Genomic DNA, 13,792 nt, shown 5'->3' with positions numbered 1-13,792 from the left:
CATACACCACCACACCGACAGGAAATCACATTTCTTAACATATCCATATTTCTGTTTTCTGTAATTTTCAAACCTCATATAATTAACCATTTATATGAATCATTAGCTTAACCAGAATAACCAATTTTCTCCAGACCCAAGAGAAAACTACAGGACAGAAAATAAAGAATTGTTTAGTAAAGTTTTTCCATTAGCACATATTTCATGCCATTTTAACAAAGTTGAGGGAGCACAAACACAAGTAACTTTAGCAAGATTTGTTGTATTTCATATATTAGCAATAAGACATTATAAAATTAGGTTTTTAAAAAAATACTTTTAGTTACTTTTCGTTGTAGATGGACACAATACCTTTATTTTGTTTATTTAGTTTTTATGTGTGGTGCTGGGAATCGAACCCAGTGCCTCATACGTGCTAGGGAAGCACTCTACCATTGAACCACAACCCTGGCCCCCAAATTAGGTTTTAAAAAGATAATGTTTAGGGGTTGTGGCTCAGTGGTAGAGCACTTGCCTGGCATGCGTGAAGCACTGGGTTCGATTCTCAGCACCACATATAGATAAATAAATAAAATAAAGGTCCTAACAACTAAAAAATATTTTTTTAAAAAGATAACATTTACAATAGCATCCAAAAAATGAAATGCCTAGAAGTAAATATAATTAATTCAATTGAGCGCTTGACTGCTACCTGGCCTGAGAGATTGGGAGGCATCCTAATCTAAGATACTGCAGTATTTTGGGTTTATTTTTTATGTGTCTTTAAGTTGAAATGGTATGGTCATGATATTTTGTGAAAATTTGTACAAAACTTAGTCCTTGAAGCCTTTAAAAATTCAGGTTGGAGTCAGGTGTGGTGGTACACACCTGTAATCCCAGCAGTTTGGGAGGCTGAGGCAGGAGGAGCTTAAGTTCGAAGCCAGCTTCAGCAATTTAGTGAGACCCTAAGAAACCTAATGAGACCCTGTCTTAAAAAATAAAAAGGGGCCTGGGGTTGTAGCTCAGTGGTAGTACACTCACCTAACACGTGTGAGTCCCTGGGGTTTGAGCTTCAGCACCACATAAAAAAATATAAAGGTATTGTGTCCACCTACTACTAATATAAAAATTTATATATAATACAAATATATGTATAATATAAATTAATTCCTTAAATAAAAAGGGCTGAAGATTGGAGATGTGGCTTAATGGTTAAGTACCCCTGGGTTCAATACCTGGTAGCAAACAAAATAAAACAAAAAATACATAAAATTTTAAAAATTTGGGTTGGAAATTTTGCTTCAAAGAATTATTTCAGTGTTGATTTTCCTTAAAATTCTGCTTTTAAAAGGAAGTTGAGCATCACCTCCCTTTGCAGTGAAGGTACCACTAAACATAAATTAGCTTTCCTAAATAAGTGAATCTCATAGACTAACTATGGAGGCAAGTAAATTCCCCAAGGGTGAATGAAGCTGTGTGTGGTGCAGGACAGGGTGGGAGATGGGCTCTGTGGTAGGAGGCTATATTTCCTGGAATGAGTGACCTAGCAGGATCTGGGGGTGGTCAGTGCACTAAAAAACAAAATCAGAAAAAAAAAAAAAAACAACAGCAGAAATGTTTGCCTATTCAGGTGAATTGTCACTATTCCCTTTTTTTTTTTCTTTTTGTTTATTTATTTATTTTGGTACCAGGGGTTGAACACAGAGGCACTTAACCACTGAACCACATCCCCAGCTCTTTAAAAAATTTTTTAAAATTTTGATAACAGGGTCTTGTTAGGTTGCTTAGGGCCTCACTGAGTTGCTGAGGCTGGCTTTGAACTTGTAATCCTCCTGCCTCAGCCTCCTGAGTTACTGGTATTACAGGTGTGTGCCCCTGTGCCCAACTCATTGTGACTTTACAATGTACATTAATAGCCCAGCATGGAGGCACACACCTGTAATCCCAGCTACTTGGGAGGCTGAGGCAGGAGGATCACAAATTTGAAGCCAGCCTTGGCAACTTAGTGAGACCCTATCTCAAAAAAGGGTTGGGAATGTAGCTCAGAGGTAGAGCACCCTTGGGCCCGGTTACTATTCCAAGTTTTTTTGTCCCTTCATCCCCACACTTCTCTTGTCAAGGAAAAACTAACATGTTAAAGAATCATATTTGAGCTGAGGGTGTGGCTCAGTGACAGAGCACCTGCTTAGTATGCTTGAGACCCTGGCTTCAATGCTCAGCACCAAAAACAAATGAGCAAAAAAGAATTACATTTATGAGGTTACAGTGCTGGAAAGGCAACTAACACAATGTTATATATATTTCATCATTTTGGCTATTTTTTTTTAAAGTGAGGCTGTTAAATATTTGAGACAGCGTTTTATGTATTGAAAATTAATAGCAAGGCCTCAAGCTGAGGGAGGAAGATTGCAAGCTCAAGCAACATAGTGAGACCCTGTCTCAAAAGAATAGAGGGGCTGGGTAAGTGGCTCAGTGATAAAGCAACCCTGGTTTCAAACTCTAGTAACAAAAAAAGAAAAAAGAAATTTCATAGCAAAATGGGATGTATGTGTTGTATGTGTGTCTGTAAGCTTTTATGTCCAAATCCTGGAATCAGAACAAAAGTTATCATCCATTAACATTTAACATACATCAAGTATTTTCCAGATTTTAGAATTTCTCAGCATTTTACAGGAAGATTTCAGCACAGCCTTAAATGTTTATCCTTGGAGTGCATATAAGTTTCTCATTTAAAAGAGGTAGTTGAACTGCACTTGAGGAAATTGTTAAGATGGTAAATTTGTATGTGGGGGTGGGTACTGGGGATTGAATATGTTGAATTTTTTGTTACGTGGGCTCTTTTTAACCACAATTTTTGGGGGGTTACTGGGGATTGAACCTAGGGACGCTTTACCACTAAGTCATATCCCCAGTCCTTTTTATATTTTATTTTGAGACAAGGTCACACTAAGGTGCTTAGTAGAGCCTTGCTTAAGTTGCTGAGTCTGGCTTTGAACTCGCCATTCTCCTGCCTCAGCCTCCCGAGTCACTGGGATTACAGGCGTGAGCCACTGCATCAGGCTTTTTAACCACAATTTTAAGAAGAGAGAAAACTAGTCCTAAATTCAAAAATTTATCATAAAGATGTAGCCCATAAACACGTATAAATATTGGGGCTGGGGTTGTGGTTCAGTGGTAGTGTGCTTGCCTAGCATGTGTGAGGCACTGGGTTTGATCCTCAGCACCAGATAAAAATAAATAAATAAAGGTATGTGTCCATCTACAAATAAAAAATACTTTAAAAGATGTATAAATATTGTCTCAATTTTTAAAAGTTAAAAGATCAAAACTGAACAACGGCTAAGATTTTCTGCCTGTAAATGTATATTAGTTAATAAAATGTATCATTTTGCCTCTGGGGGGAAAAAAGCCAAAATAAATCCTAAATACATGAAAAATGGCAATATGCCAAAACTACCTTGTGGTTATTTTTAGCATTTTAAATTCTTTTCAGTTTCTGAGCAGATTAAAAATTAGTCAAATCCATTTCTTAGCTGAAGAATTTTGCCTCCATTGATTAGCCTTTTAAAAATACTGTATACCCAACAAATGGCTAAAACCTTCTTACACTAGCTTCAAATTATTTATTTTGAGCCTGATGTAACAGTGTTATTCCTTGGACTAATACAAATTAATTATCTTTTATTTGATAATAAAACCTCATGTTTCCCAACACTGTGGTTGTGAGTTTTTTGTTTGTTTGACATTATTCAGCACAGTTTCAGTCTTTTACTGGATTAGTATCCTAAGAAGTTGGCTAATCTAATATCCAAATCTGAGTTTCCACTGAATAAATTTTGCTTTTTACTTTTTATATGCTGCTGAAACTTTTCATCTTGAATTTTAATGGGTTGATAGTTTAACTTAGCTAGCCATGGAAAGTTGTACAGCTAACCCCACGATAATCACGTGATACCCTTGTTGCTTCTCTGGGCACCAGGTTCCTTGTGGAGCAACGCTGGTATAAACAGTGGGAGGTGTACGTGCAGGGAGGGGACCAGGATGCCAGCACCTTTCCTGGCTGCATCAACAATGCTGAGCTCTTTGAAGGTATCAGGCCCCTGCCCCCCCTTAACCTTGCCCTGGAGTTCCTATTCCCTCTGTCACTGTGGATGATTGTTAGCCCATTCTCTGCTAGGTCAATGCTGGGATGGTCCGAGTAACTAGTTCTTGCCTGATTCACCCTTTGCCTCATACCCTCACCCCACTCTACAGATCAGATAAACTGGCGCCTCAAAGAGGGACTGGTGGAGGGTGAGGATTATGTGCTGCTCCCAGCAGCTGCCTGGCGTTGCCTGGTCAGCTGGTATGGCATAGAGCATGGCCAGCCACCTATTGAACGCAAGGTATAATGGGTGGGGAGGGTGTTGGGTGGGGTAGATTCCCTGGGAGGTTTGGTGGGAGGAAAGCCTTGTAGGCCCAGGATGGGTCCAGACCCGTGTGTCCATGTGGCTCCATATCTGCTAGGTAGATACATCTGTGTCTGCCTCTTTGCCCTTACAGGTCATAGAGCTGCCCAACATCCAGAAGGTGGAAGTGTACCTAATAGAGCTGCTGCTTGTCCAGCACAATGATATGGACACAGCTCTCACTGCTCAGTTCAGCCACTCTGATTCTGTGGGTGAGTCTGAGGGTCATGGGATAAGCTGGAGTTCCTAGCTATAGGTCACAGTTCATTAAACTGAGGATGGTGGAATTAGGCTGTTGCCAACTGAGAAGGCACCAATCAGATCACTGAGGACCAAGAAGGCATTGGCCAAGGTGGGTGGAGGCACTGGGGGCTGTCTGCTAGAGTCCTGAGGGTATGTGAACTGCATTCCATTGGTTTGGATGGTGTGGATAAGGATATTTGCTAGGGGTTTCAAGTCCTGAATGTGGGCCAGTCATTTAGAGATTGATTGGGGGCACAAGGTATTGACCAAGTATGTGAGGTTAGTGGGGATGGGTCAAGATTACCAAGATGGGTTGATCATCATGGGACTTTGAAGATCTTGAATATGCTTCATCATCCTCCACAAGACCTAGTATTGCGTACAGCTCGGGAGCAGTTTCTGGTGGAACCCCAGGAAGACACGCGCCTTTGGATCAAGAACGCAGAAGGCTCTTTGGATCGCTTGTGCAACACACACATAACACTGCTTGATGCTGCCATCGAGACTGGGCAGGTAAGAGTAGGGAGGGCTTTTTAGCTCAGGTAGTCTGGCATGTAGACTCACCTGGCAGTGCTCATGTCCAGGTTGGGTAGGGGCCGGGTGCCCATAAGGGCCTCTATTCATGTCTCCTTGTTTTTATCCTCTTATCCAGTTGGTCATCATGGAGACCCGAAACAAAGATGGCACCTGGCCCAGCGCACAGCTACGTGTTATGTAAGCTTGTGGGGTGTCTGGTCCAGAGTAGGGGCATCACACAATAGGCAGACTGACTGAACCTATGAGTACAGTGCACCCACGTGTAGTAGGCCCTTAGCTGATAGAATTTCTCATTCAATCCCAGGAACAACGTGTCGGAAGAAGATGAGGACTTCCAGGGCCAGCCTGGCATCTGTGGCCTCACCAATCTGGGCAACACATGCTTCATGAACTCGGCCCTGCAGGTTGGGCCACTAGAGCTGTGTCTGGCATAGCCCCAGGGGTGGGCTTCAAGAGCTGGGGATTGGGGACAGAGCTAGGGCAGGGGGGACTGCAGGGCAAGGGGTCAAGTTGGAAACTAAGGCCCCTGGAGTCTGAATTGACATGCTCACATTTGCTCTAAAGTATCAATACCTTCTCCCTCCACATGCTCTCTGCTCTTCCTTTTCTTTATATATCTTTTAGTTGTAGATGGACATAATACCTTTATTTATTTTTATGAGGTGCTGAGGGTCAAACCCAGTGCCTCACATGTGCTAGGCAAGCGCTCTGCCACTGACCTACAAACCACAGCCCTGCTCTTCCTTTCTTCTTAACTTTGCTGTCACCTTCTTCCTTCTCTGGAAACACTAATATCTTCCATGACTCGCCTGCTCCCTTCTTGTCCCCTTCCTTTCCCCTGGTCTCCCTCATTTTTCCTTTTTCTTCCCTCCTGGCTTCCTTTTCTCTGTCCTCACTTGGGCAACCTTCTTTTTCCTTTTCTCTGCCTATCCACCTTACCCCTCCCCCACAGTGTCTCAGCAATGTGCCACAGCTCACGGAGTACTTCCTCAACAACCGCTACCTGGAGGAGCTCAACTTCCGCAACCCACTGGGCATGAAGGGTGAGCTCGCAGAGGCCTATGCAGACCTGGTAAAGCAGGCTTGGTCTGGCTACCATCGTTCCATCGTGCCCAATGTGTTCAAGGTATAACTCCACCTCTGGTGCCCCACTTTCTCTTTCCTCTCCTAACTCCCTCTTAACTCTGCGCTGCCCATCTTCTCAGAACAAGGTTGGCCATTTTGCATCTCAGTTTCTGGGCTATCAGCAACATGACTCACAAGAGCTGCTGTCGTTTCTCCTGGATGGGCTTCATGAAGACCTCAATCGGGTTAAGAAGAAGGAATACGTGGAGTTGTGTGATGCAGCTGGGCGGCCAGATCAGGTAAGCTGTTTCTGAAAGTACACCATTCTGAAAGTCCTATTAAAGCCACTAAGGCCACTGCCTTTTAAGTTCCTTTTCCCTGACCTCACCTCTAGCCTCACTCCCAGGTTTACCTCTGTCCCCACCCCCAACTTAGAATTGACCCCTGCCAGGTTCCTTCTCCACATAAACCCTACCAGTGAACATGGGTTCCAGATATTCCTAGCTGAAACTCTACCACTGGACTGTGTGCTTACCCTTAACCCTGCACAAATTCATCTCCAAATTCTGGTTTCCCCCTGCCCTTGTTAAGCCTCACACCCACCATAACACTCTCCACAGGAGGTCGCTCAGGAGGCCTGGCAGAACCACAAACGGCGGAATGATTCTGTGATCGTGGACACTTTCCATGGCCTCTTCAAGTCCACACTGGTGTGCCCTGATTGTGGCAATGTGTCTGTGACCTTTGACCCCTTCTGCTACCTCAGCGTCCCACTGCCTGTCTGCCATAAGAGGGTCCTGGAGGTCTTCTTTGTTCCCATGGATCCCCGCCGCAAGCCAGAGCAGGTATGTTGGGGGGTGGGGACATAATGAGGGACATGTAGTCAGAGTGTGATCACTTTTCCACACTTTAAGATTTCCTGTACTCACCACAAGTCCTTTTGATCTTTTTGTGGATTCTGTTTCTCTCTCAGCATCGGGTTGTGGTCCCCAAAAAAGGCAATATCTCGGATCTGTGTGTGGCTCTGTCCAAACACACAGGTATAGCACCAGACAAGGTAAGATTCTACAGGGAGAGGCTGGGTGGGATTCAGGGGCAAGGAGGCAAAAAGCCTTGGGAGCCTTTCAGACTGACCAAACCCCTAATCCCATTCCCAGATGATAGTGGCTGATGTCTTCAGTCACCGCTTCTATAAGCTCTACCAGTTGGAGGATCCTTTGAGTGGCATCTTGGACCGTGATGATATCTTCGTGTGAGTAAGGAGGTGACAAGGAGACAGTAGTTCCTCAAGAGTCTGGTTCTCTTCCTTTTTTTTTCTCTTTTTGCCCTGCTGGGAATTGATTCCAAGGGTCTCATAAGCATGCTAGGCAATTGTTCTTTGACTGAACTATACCCCCAATGCTACTTCCTTTTTTATAGTCCAGCCTAACCCTTCCCTCTTGCCATGTGCAGAACTATGGTGATATTCCTTGGCAGGGCAGGCTGATGTGGATAGGGTGGCAAACCCCATATAGGATGCCCTTGAGAATTTTCTTCCTCATTATGGGAGGGAGGCTATTTTTCTTATTTCATTCAGCACTTCCTAGGCTCCTCCTGTGTACTAGACTATTATAGTCCTCAGGAATGCATTTTTGAAATATGAAATGCTAAGATACTTTCTGAAAATAGGAGCATTCAGAACAATTTTTAACCTTTTTTTGTGCTGCTGGGGGTTGAATGCTGGGCCTTGGAAGTGCTAGGCAACTGCTCTACCACTGAGACACATCCCTAGCTCAGTATGTGTACTTTTTATTTAATTAATTTTATTTTTTAGTTTCATTAATTTTATTTTTTTGCAGTGCTAGGGATGGAACCCAGGACCTTATGCATATTAGGCAGGCACTTTAGTGCTGAGCTATATACCCAGTTCCCAGAATAATTTTTAAACATTTAGGCAACTAAAAACTAAAATGGGAAGTGTTTTCTGAATAGAAAAGTTCTTGTGTAGCAAGCAGGTGTTTTTTAAAACAAGAGTACCTTTATTTGGCTATATGACAAAAGCCAAAATAACTCTGAGCAAATTAATAATAGACAATAAGATGATATACTGAGCCCTCTCTGCAGATTCACACTGGTGATGGAGCAGACATTTATGCTGAGACTGGCAGTTCTTTCCAAGACTTTTTGTTTTCAGGATTCTTAATACAAAATTCTTTTGAACGCCAATCAATTCTTGGTGTCCAAAATGGTCAGTGCTTCCCCAAAGAAGGCAGAAGGCCCACTTCAAATGTAAAGGGACACAGTATGAGTCATCCTAATGTTAAACCTGAAGAGCAGGCAGTTTCTTTAAAAACGAAAATGGTCTTTATTTATTATCATTTCAGTACTGGGGATTGAATCCAGAGGCACTTTACCACTGAGCCACATCCCCACCCCTTTTTATTTTTTATTTTGAGACAGGGTTCCACTGAGTTGCTTAGGGTCTTGCTAAGTTACCGAGGCTGGCCTTGAACTTGCTTGCAATCCTTATGTCTCAGCCTCCCAAATCACTGGGGTTACAAAACTTTGTTTTTAAATCCTTTGCCACTAAGAATTTTTAATAACCCCCTCAGAACTCTGATACTACCAAAGTACTTTCTAAAACAGCACATAAAGTTCAGTGTAAGTCATCTAACAATTTGTGAAGCGCAAAATGTTTGATACCTTTTTCAGACCCTTTAAAAATATTTTTACATTGTGAGGGATGAGAGTGTAGACCAACTGGGGCAGAGTCAGGGAGTCCTTTTTTGGGGATTCCCTGATCAGGTATAACCTCACGTCCATTCCCAACAGATATGAGGTATCAGGTCGGATTGAGGCCATTGAGGGCTCAAGAGATGACATTGTGGTTCCTGTCTACCTGCGGGAGCGCACTCCAGCCCGAGACTACAACAATTCCTACTATGGTCTGATACTTTTCGGGCACCCTCTTCTGGTATCAGTGCCACGAGACCGGTTCTCCTGGGAGGGCCTGTATAACATCCTGATGTACCGGCTTTCGTAAGTGTAACCTTCCAGGGACAAGGGGGAGGTGAGATCTGAATTCAGACCTGGGTGTTCTGCTGCTTATTTGATACCTCCCTTTCAACATCCAAAAGATAGTTTAAACTTAACATTTCTGTAGAACAGAACTTGTAAGGTTTTTAGTTTCATTAGACCTCTGGTTTTGCTACTGCCTCTTTTAGGTGTTGGGAATACAGAGGCAAATACACAAAGTAGAGACAATGTCATCTTAAAATTTGTCTCATCCTTGAAGGAACCTTGCCATGGCAAACAAAGCAAAGCATTGTTTGAGTTAATCTTCCCTTCATTTTACAGAAGTTTGCTCCTCAGAGGCTTCCCAGAGGGGAGTTCACAACTGGTTATATCTGTTTACCTGTGTCTTATTAGACTCAACATTCATATTCCTGACTGGCACATGAGCGCCTACATTCTCAGGCCACTGCTGGGATCCTTAGCATTTATGTCATCTCTCCATGCATTTTTGTCACCACCTCACACCTTCTAGGATTATAATTAAGAAGTGTTCATGTGAGGGCTTAGCAACAGCTTCCCCTCCATCATTACCAAAGTAAAATCCTGGGCTCTGCCCCCACTGTCCTTGTGCCCCTACCTTGGGAGTATCTTCTGCTCTGTTGCAGACGCTATGTAACCAAACCCAGCTCAGATGAAGAGGACGATGGAGATGACAAAGGTGAGGGAGAGAGGGTCAACAAGGATGAGGGTCTGCACATGTGTCCCATGGCTTAAGTTGGGGAGAGGGGTTGAGGGTCAGTGGGTGGGGGGTTGGGGACAGGTATGACCCACTCAGTGTTCATCAGAATGTGCATTGCAACTCATTCTCTGGGACTCTCTGATATCCCCTCATTCTAGGTGAGGATGAGGACAGTGATGAAGAAGAGAAAGAGGAAATGCCTGGGCCCTCCACTAGGGGCAGCCTTCGAGACTCTGAGCGAGAACAGGCTGGGCCCAGCTCTGGGGTCACCAGGAGGTGCCCATTCCTCTTGGACAATTGCCTTCGTACATCTCAGTGGCCCCCAAGGCGGCGGCGTAAGCAACTGTTCACTCTGCAGACGGTGAACTCCAATGGAACCAGTGACCGCACAACCTCCCCTGAAGAAGTGCAAAGTATGTCATTTTCCTGTGAGCCAGGGATGGGGCAGTGGGAGGTGGGATTTTGTAGTAGCAGGAGCTGTGACCACCTCCTCTTTGCCCCCAGCCCAGCCATATATTGCCATGGACTGGGAGCCAGAAATGAAGAGGCGCTATTATGATGAGGTGGAGGCTGAGGTAAATGGGACCTCGGGGATGGAGGGCACTTGCAGCTTGCACCCCTCAACCCTTCCCCTCCCAGGGTCTCCAGAACCAAAAATACAGGCCCAGAGCTGGCCTGGCCATGGCACATGGACATTGTCTGAGAGCTCCAGGGCCTCAGATTCCCAGCTTTAAAGTTTGACCCATTTGGCACATTGCTTCCACCTGGCTCCTTGTCTCTCCACCCTTCCTTATACTTGGTCCTTTGACCATGTATTCACCCACCCTAGGGCTACGTGAAGCATGACTGCGTGGGGTACATGCTGAAGAAGGCTCCAGTGCAGCTGCAGGAGTGCATTGAGCTCTTCACTACTGTGGAGACCCTGGAGAAAGAAAACCCCTGGTGAGGGCCCAGGAAGGAGCCTGGAAGGGCATTGTGGGGTGACATTACCTAGCCAGGTGCCTGTTACCTTTCTAAGTATACCTCCTTCCAGTCTGTCCTGCACTCAAACCCTTCCTGCCACACTGGCCACTGTCACCCCATATCTTGCCTCAGAGCTTTTGCCTGGGCTGTTCCTGCTCCCCAGAATGTTCTTCCCCAATTATCTACATGCTCAGATCTCTAATCAAATGTGATCTCCTCAGAGATACCTCCTCTTACTACCCTGTTAAAAGTCACCTCCCACCCTTGTTCCATTTCCCCTCTCTGCTCTTTTCCTCTTAGCCAAGGATTTCTTTCTAGGTCAATAATGCCACTTGAAGTCATGCCCCATAGCTCCGTTTGTGTGCTTTTCTTCTCCATTAGAGAGTAAACTCCTTGAGCTGTGTGTGGTAGTGCACACCTGTAATCCCAGTGACTTGGGAGACTGAGTCAGGAGGATCACAGGTTTGAGGTCAGCCTCAGCAACTTAGTGTGACTCTGTCTAAAAACAGAAAAGGACTGTGGATATAGCTTAGTGGTAAAGTGCCCTTGGGTTCAATCCTCAGTACCAAAAGAAAAAAAAAAAAAGAGTAAACTCTTTGAGGGTGAAGACTTCTTCTAAGTTCATGTCATCTCTTCTGCTGCTTATAAGCAAGTTGGACATTTGGTAGATGCTCAGTAGACAATTGCAGAATGAACAGAGTGCAAGAGAACCAAAATTCTAAAGCCATTCCCAAAAATAAGAGCAAGGGCTGGGGTTAACTCAGTGGTAGAGCACATGCCTAGCATGTGTGAGGCCCTGGGTTCAATCCCCAGCACACGCACACACACACACACACACACACACACACACACACACACACAATACCAAAAAAAAAAAAAAAAAAAAAAAAAGCATGGCCATGTAGCAGAAATGTGAGAGATGTAAAAAACAGGACCAAAGGATTAAACATTAGGCAAACGCTAAATATTTGCTGAAGGAAGGAGTGACTAAAATATGAAAAGAGAAAAGCCGACAAATAAGAGGCTGGCTCCAAAATAAGACTAGCATCTCATGGGCCAGGAATCACAGAAAAATACAAAAGCATATTGGAAAGGCAGCTGATAAGTATTTGACAAGTAAACAAAAGGCTCTTAATGAGAAGAGAGCAAACCAGAGTACATCATTTAAAAAAATAAAAATAAAAGAATGTCACTGTGGGCCAGACAGGGCACTTGAAAGACAGTACACAGACCATACAATAGGTGCTCAGAAGGTGTTCCTTAACCTGACTTAGCTCTGTTTACAGGTACTGCTCCTCCTGCAAGCAGCACCAGCTGGCCACCAAGAAACTGGACCTGTGGATGCTGCCTGAGATTCTCATCATCCACCTGAAGCGCTTTTCCTTTTCCAAGTTTTCCCGCGAGAAGCTGGACACCCTCGTGCAGTTTCCTATCCGGTCAGAGACCAGAGGGAGGATGGCTAGGGGAAGGCAGGGCAGTGGGGTGGGGGAGCCTAGTGTTAACCATCTCCCCACCCACAGGGATCTGGACTTCTCCGAGTTTGTCATCAAACCTCAGAATGAGTCGGCTCCAGAGCTGTACAAATATGATCTCATTGCAGTTTCCAACCATTATGGGGGCATGCGTGATGGACACTGTACGTGCTGGGCTATGGGCAGGGATATGACCTGGGAGGGTTCTGGACTACAGAGGTTAGGAAGTCCCCAGTAGGTGACTAGGTATGTGGGCCAGGGGCAGAGTTATCAAGGTGGGAGGAGAGAGTAACTTTTGGGTGCCTTGTTGGGCCAGGAGGGTAGGTGAGAATGCCTCCCTGTCCCTTTCAGATACAACATTTGCCTGCAACAAGGACAGTGGACAATGGCACTACTTTGATGACAACAGTGTGTCACCTGTGAATGAAAATCAGATTGAGGTGTGACATTCATCCTCCTTGTTCCCCTCTCCTGACTCCACCCTCCCCACCTTGCCCGACATCCACACTGACTTGTGTCTTCTCCCTACAGTCTAAGGCAGCCTATGTCCTATTCTACCAGCGACAGGATGTGGCACGCCGCCAGTCCCAGCCTGGCTCACCTGGCCCTTCAACCTCCACCACTTGCAGTTCCCCACCCAACCCTGAGTTCATGGATGTTAACTGAGCAGCCCTGGAGCCCACCACAGGGAAGGAAGCCCTGTCTGCCACCCTACTTCTTGTGTCCACCCCCACTCTTACCCGTGTTCGGTGCCCCCGCCAGGCATTGCAGGCTTAGATGTGGCTACTGTTTTCCTGTGCTGCTGTATTTTTCTTGCCCGGGAAGAAGAGGCCCTGTGCCCCCGGCAGTGTGCCCTGCCTGTGTGTGCCCATAGAGCAGTGACCTTCCCTCCTAGTCTTATTTATGGTGTCCCCTCCCCTCTTTCCCCACCCTTCAGTGTTCTTAGTGGCCGATGATGGGGGTTCACCTGAACAGAGTGTATTTTCTTATTGAGACCCTGTACCTTCTTCTGTGTGTGTCAAATACATAAAGCTCCAGTCTGTTCCTTACTCGACAGCATGGTTTATTCCCCCCACATGTGTAGTTGGCACTCGTGTTAGGCCTCTGTTCTGTGTACTTATTGAATGCCATGTGTGGCGTGTGGTGGATGCTACTCGGAGTGCTCATCGAGCACCAGCTGTGTGCCACGTGTTGCCTTTGAATTGCTTTCATAGCACTGTCAGAGTGCCAGGCACTATTTCAAGCACCAACTGTATGCCCAGCTTTTCCAAAGCCTTTTACAAATGCCAACTCAGTCCTCATATCTCGGGGGAGTTGTCATCTCTAGTTTCAGATGGGGAACCAGGTACAGA

At 45.1% G+C, this 13,792-nt stretch overlaps 1 protein-coding gene across 2 annotated transcripts in view; it reads left to right on the top strand.

The window, feature by feature from the left end:
- Positions 1-13,489, top strand: part of CDK16 (cyclin dependent kinase 16) — a 33,769-nt gene extending 20,280 nt beyond the window's left edge. For both annotated transcript variants that reach the window (XM_079123482.1, XM_079123483.1), the window contains exons 17-36: positions 3,959-4,068; positions 4,234-4,364; positions 4,522-4,639; positions 5,038-5,183; positions 5,323-5,384; positions 5,512-5,611; positions 6,160-6,333; positions 6,413-6,571; positions 6,893-7,117; positions 7,246-7,329; positions 7,430-7,524; positions 9,084-9,290; positions 9,932-9,984; positions 10,164-10,418; positions 10,510-10,580; positions 10,835-10,947; positions 12,255-12,404; positions 12,489-12,604; positions 12,792-12,880; positions 12,972-13,489. In XM_079123482.1, the coding sequence (XP_078979608.1) occupies positions 3,959-4,068; positions 4,234-4,364; positions 4,522-4,639; positions 5,038-5,183; positions 5,323-5,384; positions 5,512-5,611; positions 6,160-6,333; positions 6,413-6,571; positions 6,893-7,117; positions 7,246-7,329; positions 7,430-7,524; positions 9,084-9,290; positions 9,932-9,984; positions 10,164-10,418; positions 10,510-10,580; positions 10,835-10,947; positions 12,255-12,404; positions 12,489-12,604; positions 12,792-12,880; positions 12,972-13,106 (2,593 nt within the window). In that variant the 3' untranslated portion in view covers positions 13,107-13,489. The remainder of the gene's footprint in view (positions 1-3,958; positions 4,069-4,233; positions 4,365-4,521; positions 4,640-5,037; positions 5,184-5,322; positions 5,385-5,511; positions 5,612-6,159; positions 6,334-6,412; positions 6,572-6,892; positions 7,118-7,245; positions 7,330-7,429; positions 7,525-9,083; positions 9,291-9,931; positions 9,985-10,163; positions 10,419-10,509; positions 10,581-10,834; positions 10,948-12,254; positions 12,405-12,488; positions 12,605-12,791; positions 12,881-12,971) is intronic.
- The last annotated feature ends 303 nt before the right edge of the window (positions 13,490-13,792 follow it).

The sequence above is a fragment of the Sciurus vulgaris genome (assembly GCF_902686455.1).
Source record: "Sciurus vulgaris genome assembly, chromosome: X".
Classification (NCBI taxonomy): domain Eukaryota; kingdom Metazoa; phylum Chordata; class Mammalia; order Rodentia; family Sciuridae; genus Sciurus; species Sciurus vulgaris.
This window is presented reverse-complemented; position numbering and strand designations above follow the sequence as displayed.